The sequence below is a fragment of the Carettochelys insculpta genome, chromosome 16 (genome assembly GCF_033958435.1).
Source record: "Carettochelys insculpta isolate YL-2023 chromosome 16, ASM3395843v1, whole genome shotgun sequence".
NCBI classification, from domain to species: Eukaryota; Metazoa; Chordata; order Testudines; family Carettochelyidae; genus Carettochelys; species Carettochelys insculpta.
Window position 1 is genome coordinate 37,680,225 of NC_134152.1, and position 25,624 is coordinate 37,705,848.

Genomic DNA, 25,624 nt, shown 5'->3' on the forward strand with positions numbered 1-25,624 from the left:
GCACCAAGCCCTGGACTCCACTGCTGTCGCTTATTTGGACCTGCCCAATATTAGAGTCTTTGTTTTATATAGGCACCTGTTCCTCCCAACACACCCTAATGTGGAAGGGGGAATTGTCCCATCTTTCTTAGCCTTTCCTTATACCAGTACAATCTGTGGGTGATGTTTTGCATTCTTAGCTTTATTCTGGATCAGATTTACCCAGCAGCCTGAGTGAATTGAATTATTCATACAATACAGCTGAAGAATAAGGGTAACAGTAACAAACTGGGTAGGCATAATGGATCTGGAAGGTCCCCTCTTCCTGAACAAGTTGGACATACTTGTGCCTGTATGAAGATGTGCCATATAAGCCAGTCCCCACTACTGCAAAGAAAGGAAGTGAGACTGAGCAGTTGCTAATGAAACTAAGGAAGAGTAGATGACAGGAGCTTGTTTCTGATGTGGTAAGAACTTCCATCTGGGTCCTGACTGGTTAGTGGTTGATTGTAGATGCTATAAAGATGTAAAATGCAGCAGGTTGAACCTCCCTAATCCAGAGCTCTCTCATCAGCAACCTCGGTAACCCAGCATGATTTTAGTTAGCTGGATGACCACTTACCATGGGTGTGGCCAAGTTTCCCAAAATCCCATAAAGTTTGTTTACAGCCACCAGTCCTGGCTCTCAGTGTTCGATGCTGTTACTTAACTGTAATTTACCCCTAAATGTCTTCTAAGAGACCAGTCAGCAGTGGAAGTGTTGCTAATATGCTAGATAATATTGACCTTCTGTTGTCCAGCAAATTCTCTCATTCAGCACCAATCAGTTCCTGAGACTGCCAGATTAAAGAGGTTCAGCCTGTACTGTGATACCCTGGAACCTCCTGGCCTCAGGTTAGGGGCATGTGGTGAGCAAGGAATCCCATCATATAGGCCTGGGAAAGAAATGTGGTCTAATGGCTTTCTACCACAGGCTTTGAAACTGACTCGCGGGGACCTTAGCCAGTCAATTGACCTTGTTGCTCCACTGCCTACTGCAGCATTGAAGGTATAATACTCGCCTGCCTTCCAAGATGATGTTCGCACTGGTGGGGTTGCTATGTTGCTCCCAGAATCTTAGAGAGACAAGGGAGATGAGGTAACATCTGTTATTGGATCATCTTCTGTTGGTGAGAGAGACTAGTTTCGAGCTACACAGCTCTCTTCTTCAAGCTTAATGACTGCTTGCAAAGCAATCTAAAGACGAAAAGCACCCGGCACAAACATTAATTAAAGTACTACAGCTCCCCCCCGAGTAACAACGCAGGGAGGCTAGGCCCCTGAAAGAGAGACCAAGGCATGTGTGTGGTATGCAGGTCTGAACAGAAAGAAGAGCTGTACTTTACACTCAGAGTGTTAAACAAAGGCTTCAGCGCATGTGATTGTGTGAATCCATGCCAGGACTTCGCACCCACAGGCCAGGCTGCCAAAATCCAAAGCAACTTCATTAGTACTTTGGCTCGAGCACCACAAAGCAAAGAGGCAGTAGGAAAGAGTAGCACAAGGCCTCCAATGGGATTTTGTTCTTTGCCTCTCTAACTGGAGGACAGCGCCAGCTGTGGGCTGCTTTCTGGAACCCTCATTTGTCATGAGAAAGAGACATGGCACTGCCAAAAAAAATACAGCTGGTCCCAGTGAAATCAAACTGCTCCTGAGCATCACAGGGTTTCTGAGCTCCTCTCCCCATCTAGTAATTATTTCTTCTTCCTTGCACTTCATACACTGCAAAGCAGTTCCTCAAGGCTATTTGTAATATTTATTAGGAATTCAAATAATAGATAATACCTTACAGGGCCCCTGCGTGCATTCCTCCCAGTCAGTGCCACCCTAAGAGTAATATATCAAGGGAATAATGGTAATACAATGATGTACAGTGCTGATACATCATTGGTGCACTGGCATCCCAACCCAGCACACTGTTCAGGGGTAGCACTTGCATGTAAATGGCTGACTGATGGTACAGCATTGGCTATTATGAATAAATCAAAGGGATTCTAATCTTTAATGGGTTTGCCTAAAACTAGAATGAATTCTTCCATGAAAAAGGAACTAGACAGTATATGGGGTGGGTAGAAAGATATGAACAGGTTAAATGTCTCCAACAGGCTTAAACAAAAATGGCTTTTACATCTGGGTCATCAGTCTGGATTCAGAATAGTAGGTATTGCTCAAATCCATTAGGCCATGGAACAGTCATCATACATGTCTGTGAAGGAGGGATAGTGCAATGGTCAGAGCATTGGCCTGGTAAACCTATGGTTCTGAGCTCAGTCCTCACGCAGGCCTTTTAAGGGTCCGGGGCAGGTTAGATTTAAAAAAAAACATCAGGGATGGTGACAGGTCCTGCTGTGAGTGTAGGGGACTGGCCTGGATGACCTCTTGAGGTCCCTTCCAATTCAATGAGGTATGTATATCTCCATGTTTCAACAGGCTGGTCTCTGTCCAGTTTGCAGTGGACAAGCACACACAACAATTGAAGTTTCACAAGGTCACCTGATTGGGTGATGCACACTGGTAAGGAAGGATGAGAGAGTCTGGTTCTTCTTCATCCCAGATGATATCTTTATTTATCTGAGGATAACCAGAGCACTCCAGTCTCTGCAGTTGAGCTATCAATCAACTCCTCACACAGCCATCTAAACACCTCTGTAACTGGAGACTTGAAAGCTGCACTGTTGCCTCTTAGAAAATGCTGAAAAGATTCTGGGTAGAAGTTCTGCAGAGGAGTCCTGCTCTCCCCAAACACATACAGACACACATTTGAATTTAATGAATGAGAAGACAGTTGCCTATGATGAATGGGGTTGCTACTGCTCTAGGAAAGGATAACTAATATTCAGTACACATCCCCTTTGCTTTTGGTGGAGTTGAAGGTCCAGATTCCAAATAAACAACTTTGTCTAATGGTAACAGCATTTTTCTTCTGTTGGGTTCTTTAATAGACCACAAAATATCTGGCTAGTGTATTGTCAGTGGGCAGCTGGGAATTCCGTTTGTATCTGTGGCTTAGCTTTGATGTCATCCCCATTATAAGATCGGCATCATCAAAGCTATTTGCATTAAACTGACAAAATACTCCCTGAAATGTGTTGTTGCTCGAACAAGGAGAATGGCACTCATCTGTACTTCAGCCTGATGGCAAAGTCCACTTACCTCTGACACAATCCCTTCAACATGTCCTGTGCTGAAGCACCATGGTGCTTTATTGTATGAACATTAGGGACAGCCCTGTGTGGATGTCCCAGATCACAAGGGCTATGTCTACACTAGCTCCCCCACCTTCAAAAGGGGGATGCTAATGAGACACTTCAGGATAAGCTAATGAGGCACTGCAATGAATATGCAGCACTTCATTAGCATAATGGCGGCCTCAGCATTCCAAAAGTGGCACTTTCCATTGCGGGTGGCTTGTCTACACGGGGTCCTTTTTGAAAGGACCCCACACACTTCGAAATCCCCTTATTCCTATTTGGTTATAGGAAGAAGGGGATTTTGAAGTGTGCAGGGTCCTTTTGAAAAGGACCCTGTGTAGACGAGCCATACGCAATCAAAAGCAGCACTTTTGAAGTGCCGCAGCCACCATTATGCTAATGAGGAGCTGCATATTCATTGCAGCACCTCATTAGCATATTCCGAAGTCTCTCATTAGCATCCCCCTTTTGAAAGAGGCAGGGCTAGTGCAGGCATAGTCAATGAGTTGCCTCAGATTTCCTCTTGATGCAAGGTTACTCCAGAAATGGTGATCAGGCCTCCATTTTAAGACCTTGGAACTCATGCCAAGAACAATTTGGATTCAGACAAATCCCATTTGGAGGTCTTGCTGGATCTGAAGTACTCAGGGAGGAAGGATAGCTCACTGGTTTGAGCATTAGCCTAGTAAATCCAGGGTTGTGCGCTCAATCCTTGAGAAGGCCATCCAGGGGGTCTGGGAAAAATCAGGGAGGGGAAGGTTGGTGCTTGATCCTGCTAAGAGGGTAAGGGACTGGACTTCATGACCTTATGAGGTCCCCTCCAGACCTATGTGGGGGGAGGTGTAAGCTCTCTACAACAGAACTTGGGATACTGTCTCCAAGACTGGGACAGACCCCAAAGAACTCTTCGCTTCTAATTGCTCTTGGAATTCCTGTCTCAATCTAGGGAGCTGAGATCCAAAAGCAGGACTTTGGTCAATGTGGTATCTCTAGTGAGAGAACATTAGACAGAGAATGTTACAATCAGTGAAAAGTTAGTGATAATCACTTACAGGTATTCAGATGCCTATTGGATCTTTTCTACCCTTGCAATCTGCTGACAATGAATGTACAGTGTAATGCTGTGGCTAAAAGGGTTAATGTAATTCTTGGCTAGATACAACAAACTCTTTCATATCTGGCAGCCCTGGGACTGGGAAGTTGCCGGATATTCAAATATTCTGGATAATAGAGACATATACCTGCAATGCACAACATTAAAAAAAAACAACATTGGATATTAAGAAACAAACAAAAATGTGTGCAGAGTACTTTACTTACCAACAATATTAGTATTGTACACTGCAAACATACTATATTTGCTGTATTTATTTGTATTTACTTTCACTACACTGTACTTACAGAAAATGTAACTAAACTTTACTTGTTTAAAATGCTGGTTATTTGAGAGTTCTGGCTAACAGAATGCCAGATACAAAAGAGTTTACTGTAAATAGAGTATCAGATAGGAGTAGGGAGGTTATATTATCTCTGCATTTGGCTGTGATTCAGTTGCTACTTGAATACTGTGTCCACTCCAGTTCTAGTGGCCACACTTCCAGAAGGATGCTGAAAAATTGGAAAGGGTTCAGAGAAGAGTCATGAGAATAATTAAAGGGTTGAACACATGTTCCAGTCATAAACAGATTGAGCTCTGAGTCTGTCTTTTCAAAAAGAAACTTAAGGCATGATTTGATCTGTCTATAAGTAACTATGGCTACGTCTACACGTGCACCCAACTTCGAAATAGCTTATTTCGATGTTGCGACATCGAAATAGGCTATTTCGATGAATAACGTCTACACGTCCTCCAGGGCTGGCAACGTCGATGTTCAACTTCGACGTTGCTCAGCCCAACATCGAAATAGGCACAGCGAGGGAACGTCTACACGCCAAAGTAGCACACATCGAAATAAGGGAGCCAGGCACAGCTGCAGACAGGGTCACGGGGCGGACTCAACAGCAAGCCGCTCCCTTAAAGGGCCCCTCCCAGACACACTTTCATTAAACAGTGCAAGATACACAGAGCCAACAACTAGTTGCAGACCCTGTATATGCAGCACGGACCCCCAGCTGCAGCAGCAGCAGCCAGAAGCCCTGGGCTAAGGGCTGCTGCCCACGGTGACCACAGAGCCCCGCAAGGGCTGGAGAGAGAGTATCTCTCAACCCCCCAGCTGATGGCCGCCATGGAGGACCCCGCTATTTCGATGTTGCGGGACGCGGATCGTCTACACGTCCCTACTTCGATGTTGAATGTCGAAGTAGGGCGCTATTCCCATCCGCTCATGGGGTTAGCGACTTCGACGTCTCACCGCCTAACGTCGATTTCAACTTCGAAATAGCGCCCAACACGTGTAGACGTGACGGGCGCTATTTCGAAGTTACTGCCGCTACTTCGAAGTAGCGTGCACGTGTAGACGCAGCCTATGTGGGGAACAGAAGTTTGATGATAAGAGGGCTTGTCAGTCTGGCAGACAAGGTATGACGAGAGCCAGTGGCTGGAAGTCAAAGCTGCACAGAAGAAGGTGCAAATCTTTTACAAGGGAGGGTATTGACCACCGGAACAAACATTGCGGTGGATTTTCCGTGACAAGCAATCGGGTTGAGGGAGGGACAGAACAAACTTCCTTGGCCCCTGGGCAACGTGGAGTCGGGGCCGGGGGGGGGCAGCTCTGTACTTTCAAAATGGGTGACGCCTTGCACAGAAGGGGTGGGACAGCCAGCCCTCAGCACCACCTGGAGCATACCACACTGTCCCATCCTCCCACATGCAGCCCTCAGAGCTGCCCAGAGCATACCGCATGGCATTCCAGCGGCAAGTTAAAGGGCCTGGGGCTCCGGCCACTGACACAGTAGCAACAGTGGAGTTTACCACCCGCTTTGGGCTGCATTCCCAAGCAACCCGACTCCAAGAAGATCCGGTCCCAGAGCGCCGGGGGCCGCTACCGGCCTCACACCGTCCACGGGCACCTCTTAACGGTTTCACGCCCTCTTGAACTCTCTCTTCAAAGTTCTTTTCAACTTTCCTTTATGGTACTTGTTGACTGTTGGTCTCGTGCCAGTATTTAGCCTTAGATGGAGTTTACCACCCGCTTTGGGCTGCAACAGGGGTGACCAGAAGCCCTGAGCCCTTTTGAATCACTGGGCTCTGCAGCCAGGGCCTGTTTGTGTGTTGTTACCCCTGCGCCGTTGGTGGGCTTGCTGACAAATTTGATATCAAAATTGGATTTTTCTTTTAAAAACATGCTCTAAAAAAGGCAGAGGTCTTGTCACCCTGGATGTGCCCAACTTTAGTGTTATGATGCTAGATACAGTAGTCATGGCTTTAAAGATCAAAGAAGTAATTGCATATATCTGACTTGCTATCTTCCCTGACTCATGTAACCTCCTTGAACAGATTTTGCATATTAGCTCTAAATCCTAGTGTGATATCCCCATCCTCCCCACACACTGAAGACAGAAACTGCGCAGGCATCTGTAGGGCTCCCTATGCTTTAGGTCTGAATCTTCTTGTTTGATTAGCAGCCTTCAGAGTCTCAGTCTTGATAAAGATGCTAAAAATGTAATGTGTTCCCAAAGGCAACCAGTACTGTGTGAGGACAATATTCTTGTTTATTAATGGCAGTTTCCACACAGGGTTAATAATTATTAGGATGGCAAAGGCCAGATATTCACAAATAAAGCTTGACTCTGAGTAATGCTATGCTCACAACAGTTGTGTGACTCAGTTAAGAAATACTTAACTCACCTCCCACCCCCACCACCTCCCCATGACAGAACATGCTTTGGAGTTCTATGACATCACCAGTGAAGAGACCTGGGTATTCCAAACCTAGCTCAGCAGGTCGCTGGCTCTCAAGTTAGTTATTTCCCCAGGTTCTCAGGACAATGAAGAACCCTTTCTGCTCTCACATAACCCTCTCTCTACCCCATGCAAAGTTCAAGAAAGAAGGCATTAAAGAAACTCCCAAAAAAACAAACTCTAGAGAGGGAGATGCCCGTGTACAACAATGTACAGAACAGTCAACATTCCCACCTATTCACTGGTCTCTTGCCAATAAGCAGCAGCTGCTGCTGTTCCAAAATGATGATTTGCTTAATTTTTCTTTACACTAGAATCTGTTATGTACTAAGTAGGCACTTTCTAAACACTCAAGGTTACTCCCTGCTCCAAGAACGTCGAAACCATAAGGCCTGTCTACATGCAGTTTTGTGTACCAGTTAGGAATGAAAGCAGGATACTCTCCAGGGAGGACTCAGTTATACTAAGAAGAAGGTGCCTCTATTGCTTACTCGTGAAAATTTACAGAAATTAGCCATTTCTAAACAATATAGCTAAAGCAGTACGTAGTTCCCGAAGTATTCCTGCTGATTTATAAACTGGTACAATAATAAACCATATCCTCTTCATCAACCTCTTCCTTCTTCAACCTCTTCCTTTTTCCTCCTTTTTCTGTATTAATCTGCAAATACAATACAAAATAGAAACAACCATAAGTTACATTTTAGGTTGCAATGTGACTCCTATGAGCTAATCCATGTAATCTAGTTCTTCAGAGTCAGTCATTTATCAATACTTTAAGAAAATGGCTTGCATTGTATAACATTGCTTTTCAAATCTGGCAATTCCTGATCTGTAGATAGATTTTTACAGTACTTTTAATCACAAAGTATTAACCATTACTTTGGTCTGCTCTTCTTCTGAACTCTCTAAAACCCACACCATCATCTTATGTGTTTGTTTAACTAGGAAATGGCTGAAGCCTGTGGTCAGTGACACTGGAAAGCAGTAAGGATTTTTGCTGAAATCTGAATAACCAGCTTCCATATCAGCATGACTTTCACAGGAGTTTTAGCCAAAATCATCAGCATAAGTTTTCAGAGGTAGCAGCCTTCTGCATTAATACAGACTTGTCTACATTAGTCTTTTGTCTAAAATAGTTCCTATCACCAGCTTCCCTCCCTTTCTGGAAATGCTGCTGTGACAAGGTCATGGGATTTAACACCAGAAGTGACCACCAGACGATGGAGATGCCTCTGTGGCATGTTGGTGGTAGTTTTTTGTGGGCCTGGAGGCACCAGGGGTCCTATTTGTCCTACAGGACTCCCTTTACTACTATCAGTAAAGTCAAACTAGTAGTGTCAATACTGTGTATTTTGCATGAAAAAACCTTGTGTAGACCCAAGTTAGCATACTCAGGAAGATAATCTTGAGTCTCTTCAAGAGATTTTATTTGCAAGCAGCAGGTTTAGACACTGTGGGGAGGGGCAGTAGATGAAATCTGATTTAGTGTGTAATTTAAGAGGTGCTAAATCAGCAGCTGGGGGTTGAGTTCCCGACATCCCTTGCAGAAACCCTGACCACCTTTCCAATCAGGGCTGTCTCTGCTGTGGCTCATGAGGGTGTTGGGCGGGAAAGAATCCGCACAGCACACAGGAGTGCAAAATCGACGTCCAGCAGCAATGAACGGTGCACGAAGGCCACGTCTACACGTGCACGCTACTTCGAAGTAGCGGCGCCAACTTCAAAATAGCGCCCGTCATGGCTACACATGTTGGGCGCTATTTTGAAGTTGAAATCGACGTTAGGCGGCGAGACGTCGAAGTCGCTAACCCCATGAGGGGGTGGGAATAGCACCCAACTTCGAAGTTGAACGTCGAAATAGGGCACGTGTAGACGATCCGCATCCCACAACATCGAAATAGCGGGGTCCGCCATGGCGGCCATCAGCTGAGGGGTTGAGAGACGCTCTCTCTCCAGCCCCTGCGGGGCTCTATGGTCACCGTGGGCAGCAGCCCTTAGCCCAGGGCTTCTGGCTGCTGCTGCGGCAGCTGGGGATCCATGCTGCATGCACAGGGTCTGCAACCAGTTGTCGGCTCTGTGGATCTTGTGTTGTATAGTGCAACTGTGTCTGGGAGGGGCCCTTTAAGGGAGCGGCTGGCTGTTGAGTCCGCCCTGTGACCCTGTCTGCAGCTGTTCCTGACACCCTTATTCGATGTGTGCTACTTTGGCGTGTAGACGTTTCCTCGCAGCGCCTATTTCGATGTGGTGCTGCCCAACGTCGAAGTTGAACGTCGATGTTGCCAGCCCTGGAGGGCTGCGTCTACACGTGCACGCTACTTCGAAGTAGCGGCAGTAACTTCGAAATAGCGCCCGTCACGTCTACACGTGTTGGGCGCTATTTCGAAGTTGAAATCGACGTTAGGCGGCGAGACGTCGAAGTCGCTAACCCCATGAGCGGATGGGAATAGCGCCCTACTTCGACGTTCAACATCGAAGTAGGGACGTGTAGACGATCCGCGTCCCGCAACATCGAAATAGTGGGGTCCTCCATGGCGGCCATCAGCTGGGGGGTTGAGAGATACTTTCTCTCCAGCCCTTGCGGGGCTCTGTGGTCACCGTGGGCAGCAGCCCTTAGCCCAGGGCTTCTGGCTGCTGCTGCTGCAGCTGGGGGTCCGTGCTGCATATACAGGGTCTGCAACTAGTTGTTGGCTCTGTGTATCTTTCACTGTCTAATGAAAGTGTGTCTGGGAGGGGCCCTTTAAGGGAGCGGCTTGCTGTTGAGTCCGCCCCGTGACCCTGTCTGCAGCTGTGCCTGGCTCCCTTATTTCGATGTGTGCTACTTTGCCGTGTAGACGTTCCCTCGTTGTGCCTATTTCGATGTTGGGCTGAGCAATGTCGAAGTTGAACATCGACGTTGCCAGCCCTGGAGGACGTGTAGATGTTATTCATCAAAATAGCCTATTTCGATGTCGCAACATCGAAATAAGCTATTTCGAAGTTGGGTGCACGTGTAGACGTAGCCGAGGACGTGTAGTAGACGTTATTCATCGAAATAGCCTATTTTGATGTCACTACATGGAAATAAGCTATTTCGATGTAGCGTGCACGTGTAGACACAGCTGAAGTGCGCTCAGGGAGCTCCCGGGGGGTCCGGCATTTCAGGCACTTTGAGGCGCACACCTCCCCCCACCTCCATTCCTCTCCTACTCTTCTCCGGCCTGCCCCCCCCCGCCCTTACACTTACCCATTGCCCGTCTCACCCCTCCTTTCCCTCCCCTCTCTAGCCCGCCAGTACGTTTCCCCTCCCCCAACTCTCCTATCCCGTCCTCTAGCCCCCTCCCTGTCACGTGATGGCACATCCAGCGGCTGCCTTTGTCATAATACGTTAGGTCACGTGAGGCAAAGAGGGCGGGGTGTAGCGTGATGCGCACGCGCAGTGCAGCGCCTCTCCCTTTGCCCGTGCTGTTCCCGGCTGGGAAACCCCCTAAGTGGAGCGCTGAGGCAGGGGCCGCGGGAGCCGCCATAGCGAGAAGCCGGGCCGCAGCGGGCTTGGGTGAGGGGCCGGAGGCCGCGCCGTGAGCAGGAGGAGCCGGAGCAGTAGCGCCGTCGCCGCCGAGGCCAAGATCGCTCAGCGCCGGGCCTGGCCTAGGCCGGAGCCGCCGGAGCCATGGAGCCCTGAGGCCTGCGGCAGCCGAGCCCGCCTGACAGCGCGGGGCCGGGCCATGGCGGAGCGCGGAGGCCTGTGAGCGCCAGCCAGGCCCCGAGCGCGCGCGCAGCCCCACCCGAGCAGGCTTCCCGTCGGCCGGGCCTGAGCGGGCCTCACACCCCTCCGGGAGCGAGTCCTGCCCCTCCACCCCGGTCCCCTGCGGACAGGCCCCGCCCCGACCATGTCCTGCGTTCACTACAAGTTCTCCTCCAAGCTGAACTATGACACGGTCACCTTCGACGGGCTCCACATCTCCCTGTGCGACCTCAAGCGCCAGATCATGGGCCGGGAGAAGCTCAAGGCGGCCGACTGCGACCTGCAGATCACCAACGCGCAGACCAAAGAAGGTACGGGGAGCGGCGCCCCGGGGACCACTGCCCTCAGCTGGCGCTAATCCCAGGTTGGGTGATAGACACAGCGCCCCCCCCCCCCCCCAGGCCTGGTGGGTTTTCCGCCCCGGGGGTAGGGGTGCAGGGGAGAGCTGTGTCGGAGCCTGACCTGCCTGGGGCCCTGCGAACTGGTGTGTTCTAGGTTGGGCATCGTCAGAGACGTTGTGAACTGACTGCTCGGAGCTGTTTCAGGGCGTCAGTTTAGACCCAGGTACCTATCCCCCCTGTGGTGGTATGCCCTGTTCAGACTAGCTATTTCGGGCGAGTTAAAGCTGTTATTGAGTAACTGAAATCCATGGATGGCGTGTGAATTGCGTTCAGGGGGTAATAAATGCCATTTCTGTGGCTGCTTTTCTGATAGTACTGTTGAAGAATTGTCCATTGTCATGGAATGTCAGACTTAATTGCCTAAGGTTTGATCTGCTTTGGCAAAATGCTGAATTCCGTGGCAGCAAAGTTTTGATTTGGGAAAGGAGGTAGCTCAGTGGTTTGAGCATTGGTCTGCTAAACCCAGGGTTGTAAATTCAATCCTGGAGGAGGCCATTTAGGGGTCGGGGCAAATAGATTAAAAATAAATTTGTGAGGGATAGTGCTTGGTCCTGTAGAGAGGAAACTCGACTTGATGACCTCTCAAGGTCCCTTCCAGTTTTATGAGAGATGATTTCCCAGAACTCTTCTGGGTTTCTTGGTTTGCAGGTTGACAGAGAAACAAAGGACAAAGTTTTATAGTAACAAACCACTCAAATTCTACAGGTATTGGAAAGTGAGGTTGAGAAATGCAGTATTCTAACTGAACAGAAGAGGATTACTTCCCAAACTTCAGTGTGAAAATAGATTCTTTGAACAAGTTTTGTATAAGGGTAGATTAGTTTTGTCTGCAGTGAGATGACAAATTTGGATTCATGGTGGTTAGATGCAGAAACTGGGCTAGTTTTTAGCCCTTTAAATAAAGTCTTATCTCTGTTTAATTTCCTTTTGTATCTCTGTTTATGTTTATAGTATTTATGAAATGCCTTACAACATCATTTCCAAAGAACAATTCAGATGTAAACATGTCTTGTGTTTGGGATTTACCTGTTAATATAAAACTATTTTTTGTTCACCAGCCTAAGACTTTTCAGTCATCTGAAGTTCTTTGAACTTAAACTGTCAATCACATTTTATTGTCTGTCAAGTGTACCTCTGTTTTGCCACAAACTAATTGCATCTACTCTGCTGATTAAATAGGGCTTGAAGCATTGGAGCATTTGAACCTTGATATGTTTGGTACATAACCTGTTCTTTTGTAAATAACATACACTTCTCAGAAGTCTGTAGAAACATTTCCATTCAGTGAATAGTGCATCTGTGGGGAGAGAGGATTGTAGTTTCTTATTTTCTACAGGAGTCTTAAATTGGGGGATCAGCCATATGTATAAATTTTTAACATCAGATTAAATTTAGAATTCAACTTTTAACAACTTTAGAAAGTATCTGACTCTTTGCTATGCAGTATTTTAAATTTAAAGTAATGCTATCAGTTTAGTCAATTTAAATTGAGGCATCACGTATATTTGTCCCTGCCTACCAAGCATTTTTTGTCTTTTTTTGACAACTGCCTTTATGGGTGTGTTTTCTCTCCCTGTTGTTGCATGAAAGGCCCTTAGACAGAATAAGCAAGTGGAGCAAAGGATTGTCAAATTCATAGGAAACTGAGGTTAAATGAATTAAAAATAAATTTTTTTTAGGCACTGGTCTTGTAGGATTGGTGATGTATGCAGTAGAGACAGGTAGACAATCTTTGCAGAAAAGTGTGACTTTACAGAGACTTCAGGGTTTGAATTCATGGCTCATAGATTTTGAATTTGTATTGATTTGATGAGTTCTCTTGTCAAAAATTAATATTTACTTTAGAGAATAAAAACGGTTCTCTAATGGTTCACCAGACTATTGAGCATTTGTTTTCCTAAAAGGAAGTGATGATCGAAGTGAAAGGAACATACCTCAAGTTACATTCATGGATTGACTAGTATCAGTTAGTTAGTCTTGGTGAAAATTAACCAAGTCAGGTTATTGGAAGAAAGATAAGACTAAAGAACATGTTTTTAAGGCGACTGTAAATCTCTGGAGTTGGAATGCTGAAACAAGTGGGAGAACTTGTGTGCATGAGTACTGAGGGGAAATGTCCATGTAGAAGCTGGAGGAAAGTGCAAACTATTGCAAACATTTTTGGCTCTTGAAAGCAAAGTTGTTTAATAGTAGATTTATAAATGCAAAAACTTCAATGTTTCACTACCCCAAATCCCTCTGCCTGGTGGTTAGTTGCCTAGCAGATGTGTATTGGTCATATGTTGTAAACATCTTCAGGATAATCCATGGAAAAAGGTGGAGAAGAATTCATACAACTCAGTTTAACTAAAAAAACATTGTTCCATTTGATTTAATAATTAAACACAACAATATACTTTGTGCTATACAAGACTTAACAGAGTTTTTTCCCTTGAGACTTTATAATTGAGAAGATATGTTGCACTGGAAAATTCAGCAGAAATTTAGCTTCAAATTGGTGAACTGGGAGAGTGGTAAAGGATACTGAAGTCCTGGAGAGGTATTACTGCAACTTTGCTTGTATAGGGTAGACTGATTTAAAATGTAGTCTACTTTTTTTCTTCCCGTTATGTTGTTGCTGATTATAGAGATCTTTGTGTTTAATGAAGCTGGTCTGTTTTATAAATCAGCTTTCCCAACCTGGTTCAGTTAGGAATATTACAAGTCCATAGCCTTGAAAGCAAATTGACATCAAACATTGGGTTGTGATATCACTGAATAAATTTGTCAAGGTACACAAATTAAGTTTAGATTATCTTTTTTATACACATACACTGGTAAAGTTGTAGGAAAACGAATTTTATATATACTGCACCAAAAATGTCTTGTTTTCATTACAGCTGTGCATTTAAGCAATTGTGCAGTTAAATGTTGTAGATAACATGGTAAATAATGTGAATAGATAGAATTGTTTGGTACATTTACTCTTCATGAAGTCTGTTGTTTTCTAATCGAAGAACATGCATTTAATTTTAAAAAAGATCCAGAACATTAATGGTGTAGTCTACTTTTTGCTGTCCAATCATCAACAGTGTACCTGCATAAGAACATAAGATGCTAGGAAATGCAGCAGTACGGTTGAGAGTTGATTTTGTTGTTGGTTTTTAGTCCCTGTGGCTGAATGTGATACTTTTTAAATTATTTCTCAATTACTTAAAGAATCATTGTCAAATTTTTCTCTGATACTGCGGTCTCTAATGACCTCATCTGTTTGAGTGAAGCCTCAGTTCAAGAGCCAGTATGTAGTCACACTTCATTGATGTGAGTTTCAGTTATGAAGGGTGTTCTTTCTCCTTTTTACACAAGTTGTCAAACATTCAGGTGCAACTGTCCTACTAGCAGCAGAGGAGTTCTATGTAGACATCCTATGAATGCTAAACTTTATAGTTAATAATAAATATGGAGGTTACAAGTTCAAATGCACAGAAGTTGAACACTTAACATTTTCTTTGTAGCAAAGTGTCTGATATAGTATGCAACACTAACATAGAAATGGAATACATACCAAAACCAATATTTGCATTCATTATTAATGCAAGTTCAAATTAATAAGCTGACCCATCTGTATTTCAATATTTATTGCCTTAATTGTTGACTTTCTTCAGCAAGTTTCTCTTTCAGAAATCAAACTACCTAAGCTATTTCATGTATTCTCTCTTTTGGAAGTGGTATTTGTAGGTACTGCATCCCATACATAACTGAACTACTTAGGATTATGGGGTAAGCAACAGCCAAGGCTGTGCATTCTTTTGCTGTGGATAGTTTTCTGCGAGGCTCATTTAACAAGGGAGAAGCACTTCAGTCTATGACATCGTATATGCTAGAGCAGGGGTGAGCAAACTGAGGTGAGTGTGAAATTTCATAAGGGGGTACAGCACAATTCGCTGCTATGTGTGAGGCTTATCCATCTCATTAACTGTTGAAATATTTTACTGTTTTTATATATGTATATTTATATTTATATATCAGTTAATAAAGTTTTCACATTCTACATGTTTTCTTACCCAACCAAAATTTCCATTGGTTTGCAATACATTACACAGGTTTGGGGGACCTTGCTAATTGCAGGAACAAAAAGTGGGGCGCATTGTAAAAAGTTTGCTCACCCCATACTAGAGCAGGGGATCAGTAACCATTCTGAGCTTGTACCATCCTAGTGCCGGTAATAGTTTTTAAAGTCACTGAGTCCTAGTTACAGCAGCTTCATTAATAAATAAAGGTGTAGCATTAGCAAGTCTTTTGTTAATCCACAGGCTGCATGCAGGAAGAGGGATGGGGCTAAGCTCCCACCTTGTGTGCTGATGAAAATCAGCTCTTACGCCGCTCGCTGAGCGTTGCTGACCTCTGTACTAGAGAATTATTGAACTGGTCATGCGCCATCTGTTTAAGCATACACTCTTTGGTGCTGAAGCATGTCAAGAGCATATGCTCTACCTCAAATCATACTAGCGCTTTCCAAACCATTCTAGTTGCAGTGCCTTATGAGTACTTTTTCCACAGTTCCTGATGTAGCTCACAGAAACATTGATTTTGGGGTTACTGGAAAAGGTACCTATTATAGTGTGGAAGGAAATGGAATGACTAGTTAATTTTTTTCATCTTGTCTTCACAAAGACTGGCACTGAAATGGTTCAGGCTGAAATGACTGGAGATCAAATGGTATTTACCCTTGCTGAAGTATAGTATATTACAGACGACATTTGGAACATTTTGTGTGGACCTGAAGTGTTAAAAGGGATCAAGTAGTACTAAATGAGTTAACTTGTTCTAGATTAGACAAGGCTTGAAGGCATTTTTGCTAACAGAAAAAAAGTTAAGTATAGGTTTTCTAAAAATGACCTGTAAAGGTGAGATAGGAAATTTCCTTTTGCCTCTTTTGGGAGTGCTTTATGTTGTATAAATAGCTGAAATTTTCCAAGTTGCTGTTTTGTTTTCTTGCTTGCTTTCTATTAGCCCTTGTCTAAGCCTCTGTTTGGAGACCTAGTAAAATGATGGCATTGTAAGAGACAAGAAAATGAAATTTGAGAGCTATTCAGTTGAACTATAAAACCTTTTCAGTTCAGTGTCTAACATTATGAATAAAACATATTAAACAATCAATACATCAAGTAAGGTGATGTTCAAGCTCACAGTAAACATTTTATGAAACTGAAATAGCAAAACCAGTTAAGTTGAGACTTTGGACACCCTTAATACTTTTAAGATGGCAAGCGGACAATGTGTGGCATTTCTTTAAAAGAGGAAAAATATTTTTCATGCCTACTTTTTCCATCCTAAATAGAAAATAAAGAATTCTATGTCAGATCATACTTTTGTAATAAGTGGACCTTAATCAAATTGCAGGAGAGCCCTAAGGTAATAGAATTCATAACTATCTTTTTGATTTTATGAGTTTATCACTGAAGTAGGTGTTTGGCAATATTTTTTTTCGGGATGTCCGTTTTCTTGAGCAGCAGTCGTTCCTGCCCTACTGTAGTGTCACGTGTGGCAAGGGAAATGAGCAGCTCTCCATCCTTTCCTTTGGCCTTCTATGTGCTGGAATATCTAACCCATAACTCTACATTTAGTTAAGTAGTGTGCTGTATTTGCTTTTTTACCTTAGTCTTCAAATTCTGCTCTTTTAAGTGAGTAAAAAGTCTTGAGCCCTGTCTGAATTGGATTCTACCATGCAGCTTTTGTGGTACCATTTAAGTACCTTCTGCCGTACAAAACGTGTACTGACTGCCACTTGATCCCCCCAGCACATCTATAAAATCTTGCATCCATATATTAAAATTATCCTTTCTTGAAGAAAAGCTAATGGCTAATCTCAGTTGCAGTGCTTGTGTGTAGGGATTGCTAGGGTAACAGCATAAGGATTGCTTGTACAATTGAGGGCTATGACCTCACAGTGCAGCACTCAGGAGCGACGTGGGGGGGCACATACCCCCTTCTGCCCTGGGTGGGAGGAACAAGGGGCTGGCCAGCAGCAGGCAGGGCCAAAGTCCCTGGGCATCCAGGGGAACTAATAGAAATGGGAGGGAAGATGCAGGAATGCAGCCCCAGTTCGCTCCATTCTCCCAGGCTGTTGCTTGGGCAGGGGGCGGGACCATGACCAAAGGAGCAGAGCAGGCTGTGGCTGCATTTCTCCCTTTTCTGCTGCTGCTGCTGGTGAGTGTGAGGGTCTGGATCCAAGCTTCCAGTTCCACATCAAGATGCATCAGTTAGAGGAAAAGGTGCAGCAGACCAAGGGTAGAGCGAGGAGGTGCCTGCCATGGAGGATGTTTGTTCTAGCCCTTCCTTGGGCTGGGAGGGGGGTCCCATGTGGCTGCTGGCCCCCTTTATCACTCTTCACCAGTGGCCCTTGACAGTATTTACTGCCTAGGTGACCTTTGTTACTACTTTCTGAAGTTCCTTGTGCAGGGTTAAATAGACGTTAAGTGCCTTAGTTGTCCAAATAGCTTAACATACAGAATGGAACTCATATGTACATTACTTCCATACCAATCAAGTTCTTCTACAACTTTGCTGAAATTATTCTTTCTGTCAGTAGCATATTTTTTGGAGGGTGGGCATCGTGTGATCATAGTATCACCTGGCTTGATGTTGATGTTCTAGTTCAAGAATATAAAATGAGACCATCTTTACAATACAGAGGAAACCACAATGAGGCAGGACTATTTCAGGGAAGGGGGAAATTAGAAGGAGAGAGAGAATTCTAAAGGGAAATGTTCAGCAGATACATAAGAGTCAGGAAAGTGGCTGTGCTGATGTAACTGATAATGTGCATTGACTGTCCAATACAATATTAAATCAGGGTAACAGTTATGGCTGCTACCTACCCTTTAGCGCCCTTGCTTTCTGTTCTTGTTAAGTCCCTCCTTTAGCAGCCTAAGAAAAGAAAAAATAGAAGCTAAATGAGATAATTGGTAACCTATTGTCTGTTGCCCTTCATATTGTACAAATGCTACTTTGTTTTGTTTTTGCTGCTGATAATTCAAATATGTTTGTATATTTTCTTAAAAATAAGGGTTCTGTACATCAAACAAAATGTCCTTTTAATAGTCATATATGAATTCACTCCATCACAAAACTTCGTCACCCAAACTAATACAAATTGCTAATAAAAGCAAGAGGAAAACACATTCTTTTAAAGCATCAGATGTGTAAGCATATCACTGCAAAGGCACCATTGAAGCAGCTGTCAGTTATTCTTCTTAGGTACATCAAATTGCTCCTCCATAAACTCCCCCACCATACAAGTCAAGATAACTGGATCATTAAATACTAAGCAAGAAGCCCACAGCAAAGAAATAAAAATAAAACAGTGTTTATTTTATTGAACCAGCAGTTTAAAAGTGTATACACAAAGCATTCCTGATGAGAATGGCAGAACATTTGCATATGTAAGTAACAGTTTCAAATGCCAAGTTCTCATATGTCCAGGTGTACGTAAGTTGTTACATAACTAGTTGCAGCCTCAGCTCTGTATAGAAAACTGTCTTGGTTTTAACATATATGAAAATGTAGCAGGCAGATGGTATTACATTGATCACTGAACTGCATTTGGAAGTCAACAGACAGGGTTTTCTTTTTTTTTAAAAAAAAGTCTCAGGAAACCAGTTGTTGCTCCTGCTACCAGCTTGCACCTGAAAAGTATGTTTGAATTGATGTCTCTGGTCTTGTGTACTCTTGGAATAGCTTCATTGGAAATAGAGAAAATTGGCGTGCATGATCACCAGGATCACAATGGAGACATATGCAACTAACATCATTGTAGTCATCTGTCCATTTTTGAGAAGTCTAAAATTTGAAAATTTGTTCATCTTTCAGTTTGACTGGCCATCCTATGTAAATAGACAGGAGATTGTCATAAGTCTCAGTCATGTCACAGTTGAGCAGTAACATTTTCTGTTAATATGTTTTGTATTTGTATGGGAATATGAATTCACAGATTAGGTGCATGGGTCCATCAGTAGTGCCCGCACAGTTCAGGAATCCCAGCTGTTTGAATTGATCGTTGGGATGCTGTTCATCCTGAGTCCACTATGTATGCCTCCATGGCTAATAATTAGCGACTGTGTTTTGGGTTCAGCAAACTGGTGTCCATAGCTATCACATGCCACACAATTTTGATGCAATCTGCCATAAACATTGAAACTTCTTTTGTCACAAGAAATGCAGTCACCCTGACAAGCTGTCACTGCAGTAATGGAGCCAGTTAAATACAGAGGCAGAGAAATCTCCTTCCTCATTCTAAAGCAGTGTTTCCCAAATGATGTTCTGTGAAACCCAGGGATTCCACAAAGTGAAAATAAGGGTTCTGTGAGAAAATTCCATTGAGTAACATTTTATGATTTTTTTAAAAAATAATTAATATTAAAGCATTTGAATTTTATTAAAAACAATGTTCATTTGTTTGCCACGATGTGCCTCTAGGTAATGCCAACTTAGCCAGAGTTGAGACGATGTCACTGCTCAGCACTGCATGTGCAGTCAATCAGTGATGTGATCACCTGTTATATACCTCTGTTAGTCTCCAGACTCACTCTCAGGGAGTGTGGATCACTTTGGGGAGACTTTCATGAAAAATATTCAGCTTTATCAAGATGTGCAATTCATCAGTTGTTACCCTTCTCCAGAACAGTCTTGTGCGAAAATGGGTTCTCGAATTACTCGGTAAAAAAAATGAAATACAGAAATTGACTGAATGCTGCACCAGATATGTGCATCCAACTTTCCAGTATTAAACCAAATACAGAAATTTGCCAGTAAAAGAAAAACCACTCTTTGCATTGAAAACTACTAGTATAATGCATATTAGTTTTTCAGCTTTATTTTATGTACACATTAAATATGTGCAATTAACGTAAATGTTGATCTCATGACCTTATTTAGAATTTTATTATTATCCTTACTTATTTGTGGTCTTTTTCAGCTCCATATAGAAGACTGTTATTAGGGGTTCTGCAAAATTCTTTCATGTTTAAAAGGGTTCCATGGCCAAATAAATTTGAGAAACACTGTTCCAAAGTGACCGAGAGGAAGCCATGCTGGTCTATACACTATCAAAACAAAAAGCAGTCAAGTAGCACTTTAAAGACTAGCAAAATAGTTTATTAGGTGAGCTTTCGTGGGACAGACCCACTTCTTCAGACCATAGCCAGACCAGAACAAAAGTGATGTTCCAAAGTGAGGGAGCTACTCGTGCTCATCCTAGATCTCAAACAACTTCATCGTACCAGCTTGTGGTCATGCTCTGAACCAATAATAGTAATTTTTCAGCTGAATAGTATTCTCAACCATTGCTTGGAACCAGCTGTTCTGAGCCAAGAGAATGCATGATGGGCAGGGGAAACTGTTAACTGCCTTTCTTCCTCTGCCACAGCTGCTGTACTGAAGATGCCTCATTAGAAACCACGTTTGCCAAATAAGAACTGAACATTTGTTCTAGCCTGCATTTTTAGAAAAGACATGGGACTGAGGATTAGTCTCTTCTCTTCTATTTCTGGTAGACTCCCTAAAAGAAGGCTTTTAGGAATCACCCAGAATCCCTGGTTTCAGGGACCTGTGCTTGAAAACTGCAATTGCAATGGCATAGTATAGCACGAGTGCGAAATGAAGCAAAAGTACAGATAAAAGCAGGTGTCGTGTGTACATGGCACCATTAGGGTATGTCTGTAGAGAAGCCTTATTCCAGTCTATCTATTCTGAAATAGCTTATTTTGAAGTAACGCGGCTACACACAAAATACATTTTTGAAATGACACTTAGCTATTTCAAAATATATCATCTAAACGCACAGAGCCTATTTTGAAATAGAGCCATTGGGTGTACTGTGGCTTATTTCAAAAAAAGCGCTATTTCCTGTCTTAATGACACCTATTTTGAAACACCTCTTTTATTTAATAGCTATTTCTAAGCAAACTATATTCCCCAAAGTGAGGTTTACCGATTCCAAAATAAGTCAACCACTAGTCTGAATTTATTTTGAAATAGGTTTGCATCATGCAGATGCTAGGATAGTTGCAGTAGGGTCACGACATTCGCGAGGGTTTGATGTTAAGAACCCTCACAAATGTTGAATTTCATGAATATCATTTTACCCCCACTCTTGGCCCAGAGATGAAAGCCAAAGGCAGCTCCACCCCCGGCTGTCCCACCTACATGCAGAGCTGGTAGCACTTAAAAAGCTGCGTGCTTCAGCTCTGTGCACACCTCCTCCCATGCTGTTCATGATGGAGCCATAGGCCTGGGACACAAGCGTGCCTCGTGCAGCCCCTGCCGCTCACTTGCAAGGGTGGTGTTCCCGTTGACCGTACAGTATTTCCTTGGAACACCAGCAGATGCAGCATGATGGCACACGTCCACCTAGCTGAGTCCCCATATCTGGAAATGTTTGTGTTTGGGGGAAGGAGAAGGAAATTGATGTGGGCCCTGTGCTTTAGCAGTTACATCAGGGGTGTATCCTCTGGAGGAGCCTTGCATAGGGGTGGCCTTTCCTTAGGAAGCCACTCAGGCAGGCTGCTTTGGGAGGGAGTGACAGCCAGCAAGGGACTTCAGTGGACCCACAATTGAGGGGCTGGATGACACACCTTCCTCTCCTGTTACCACACAGGGCAGACTGGCATCTGCGAATAATTGAATTTGCGAATGCTGTGACCTTGCTGGATTTCGAAATAACAGCAGTTATTTCAAAATAACTTTGCTTTGTAGACCCACCTTTTAGTTGATAGAGTAGTGCTATGCTGCTGGTTCCTTTTCCAAAGGTTCAGGTTTTGTGTGAGTGTGTGTGTGTACGCGCAGCCATAAGGAACAAAATTTCATAAGCTTTGCTGCTACTTTAAGCCAAGACCCACTGAGCATGCTGAGAAATGAAATTTTAGTCCCATCTAGCCCCATCCTTAGTGCAGAAACAGTTCTTCCTGGAGTACAAGTTCAAAATTATTTTTGTGGCTTCCATACTCATTCAAAGCAAGCTGAATAAAAAACTTTCTCCTTCAAGAAGTGATTTATATTTGGTAATTGAAACTGCCAACATTTTTTCACGTATTTTGAAAACTAATAAATATGTGGTCAGAAACCTAGCATAGAAAGCTAGAAACCCAAAGGAGAACTCCAGAAAATTATGGGGAAGTAAAGTTATAATGGAACTCTTTACAGAAGCTTAATCCCAGTGGTGTTTAGTACTATGTTAGTCATAATAAAAATGTGATCCAGCTTCCTCCTAAGTAAGCAAAACCTAGTCTTGGAAATCATTACCACTCGCTTGTTCACCTGTAGCTAGGCAGAACTAGCCACAAAACTCATATTTTGAATCTGAAAATAACCTGATGTTGAGTATTTGTTTTTAAAGACTTGCAGACTTCTGTGAGCCTGAGGGTAGATCATGATATATAGCACAGGTTCATGAAAACAAATTGAACACTAAATAGAACTAATCTTAAATATTAAGCTCTACAACAAAATCAAGTTACTCATTTTGTCGAAGCTAGGATTTTGTCTAATATGGTTCTGCTTTGCAGAATTACTCTAAAAGGACCTTGTTTAGCTTTTTCTCAGTTTCTTCTAAGATGGCTGCTTATTTTAGAGGGAAGCTATTGACTTAATGTTGGCCTTGATTATATTTTCTAAATGATTTTTTTTTTACAAAGAAAATAGACTTGCATAATTAAAAGAAATCCAGTTTAAACAGTTAATACAGACTTACTTTTACTTTGTTTTCAATTCAAACATCAGATTGAAACAGATGGCATTGATTTTTGAGCTTGAAGAAATGCCAAAATAAACACAAATTGGTTTTTAAAATTTTTTCACTTTCAATATTAAAATGTGTTTTTAGTGACTTCAGTAAATAAACAAGTTATAGCATATTTAAACTGAAAGCTAAGATTTATTCCTAGCTGCCTGCCCTGCAAATTCTACTTCAGATCTGTATTCATTTTAGTTTTTGTATCATTTCAAGTTCATTTATGAATATTGTATTGGCCAGACTGTCTTCATGTACATCTCTGTAATCTGATTGTCTTCAGTGGAATAGCAGGTATAAGAATGCAGATTAGTTCTTCTTTAGTAGTAGTATACACAGAGTAGAACCAAAAGATTAGTTGGTTTTGAAGGTTAATCGATATGAGACAATGAAAAATGATAATGGGTTGGGTATATTTTGAATACAAAAGTAGATGTTTAGTCATGTTTCTGATTAAGTATTGTCCTTGCTTATATGTCCATTTCTTTTCAGCAACCTTCTAGATTTGAAGGTCTGTTAATAGAAATCTATTAATAATTTGTCTTGATTACGTTTAGCCATTCAATATTTATTGTAAAATTCTGGGTTTGTTTTTTCCCAGTTAAATGAATTGTTTTAAGTACCTAACAAAATTCAGATGAAAAGGAGAAATGCGGTTTGGGGAAGATAAATTGATGTTTTTACCATATTTTTACTATTTTCAGAATACACAGATGATAGTGCCCTGATTCCGAAGAACTCATCTGTAATTGTTAGAAGAATCCCTATTGGAGGAGTTAAATCTACAAGCAAAACATATGTCATGTAGGTATTCATACAATCAAATACTCCATTTCTTACCGTTGGATAATGTATAGTTTTCTGGAAGTGATCAAGAGCGTTTTAGGTTTTTTTCCTTTCCATGAGAGCTGCTACTGAAACATGATGCCTGTAACCTCCTGATCTTTATCAGAGGGTGGCTTGAACATCTAGGCTTCTTGGGACTCCAGATTTTAATCCCATAGTTAAACTCTGTGGTAGATAGAGTTCTGTTCATTTTACTCTGTGAGTTGGTCTTTTGTTTGTGACCTTAAACTGAGGCACTTCTTGCTCTTTATCAACAGGAAAGATTTCATAGCACTTTTTATAAGGAAAAACCTGTAATTCTTGGCCAAAATGTTCCTCTCTTCTCTTGTGCATGTTGTGTTTGTTTACTGACTCACTCCCATGTCAGAGGTGGCTACTTGTCAGTAGGTAGGTGGGTGTAGTGCTGTCATGAAGTATGACAGAATGGGTACTTTTTAAATAAACTACTGATTGGTATTGCTAACAATTGTGCAGTCTTGCATAGAAGCAATACTAGGGAGTCCAAGGTTCACTATTCTATAGATATTTCAAACATGGGAAGTTTTATGTGGGATATGCCTGCCAGCTTGCAAGTGACAATCACTATTTCAGAGGAAGGCAGAAGGAGCAAGGCCCCTAAATATGCTTGGTGATAATTTCAGTTTGAGGAGGGATTCAGTGATCAGGTCAGCCATTCTGCATGTGAACAAGATTAAAAGATTTTCATTCATTCTGTTTAATACTATGTTGAACTTTGAGCTCCAGTGTCTGTGTTCCCCATTTATCCCAATGTATAGTAACAGATGTAGTGTTAATTGAAATGTCAGAAATTCCCCATGAGTGAAGTTGGCATTGCAGGTGGCCTGTTTACCCTTCTTTCATCCTGTATTGTTCCCTTTCTACCTGAATTGCATTACCTTTGTGCGAATGAGTGATTTGCATCTGCTCAACCACAGGATTAAATCTTCAGTGTTTTTCTAAAGTAGAGTGTTAGATAGTAACAATGATAGGGACCAAATAAATATCTGGATTGAAATCTTCAGGGGGTACAGAAAGAATGGTGCATCTTTTTCTCTCCATAAAGGCTGCATGGACACTGGCCAGTTGGAGCTGCCTGGGCTGTACTACCAGCACGCAGAAGGCTTCCCCACCACCACCCAGGGCACACAGAGCTGCCAGTGGCTACTGCAGCCATTTAGAGAGCCATGTGGGTGTGCGGCAGGCAGGAGCCTCTCTGAGGGTTCCACTGGGCAGCTGGAGTGGCTGTCCTACCAAAGTTATTGCCCATCCCTGCCCAAGCCTAACAAGTAGAAGGCAAAGTGCAGAAGTGTCTCCTGAGGAGTTGTGTACTGTGTGCCAATTTAATAATTAAATTACTCAGTAGTACAGCTAACTTAAAAAGAAGCAACTTCTGAGATTTCAAGCCCAGAACTGCTGTATTGTTGTTTGCAATGCCTTTCAAAATTTGCTGTTAATGTTACAGCATGTCCTTCAAGGTAAACACACTGAGAAACAAATCTCTGTATATCTTCAACAACTTCCTTGTCTGCCACCACCTTTGGGATGTAGTTAGTTGCCTCTGATTGTGAGCCTGGAACAGTTTTCTAGTAGTGACTTTTGGAAGCACAGGCCCTACATGCATATTCCATGAGAGGCGTTAAGCTTCCTATACTCATGACTTTTTGCAGTTTCATCAATTAACTATACAGCTCTTATTAACAATACTGACAATTGCATGCCTAGTTCTTTAGAAGTAGTTTGCAGATCCACAATTTGTATGTGAAACACCAATACATTTTGAAATATAATAAAGGAATTTCTAAATACTGTAGAATATTTGGGACTTATTTTAAGCAA

General features: G+C 42.9%; 1 protein-coding gene across 2 annotated transcripts in view; it reads left to right on the forward strand.

Annotated features, from left to right (window-relative positions):
* The first annotated feature begins 10,572 nt into the window (after window positions 1-10,572).
* The window catches only part of RBBP6 (RB binding protein 6, ubiquitin ligase), a 45,900-nt gene continuing 30,848 nt past the window's right edge, over window positions 10,573-25,624 (forward strand). For both annotated transcript variants that reach the window (XM_075011244.1, XM_075011245.1), the window contains exons 1-2: window positions 10,573-11,085; window positions 23,647-23,746. In XM_075011244.1, coding sequence (XP_074867345.1) covers window positions 10,920-11,085; window positions 23,647-23,746 — 266 coding nt within the window. In that variant the 5' untranslated portion in view covers window positions 10,573-10,919. The remainder of the gene's footprint in view (window positions 11,086-23,646; window positions 23,747-25,624) is intronic.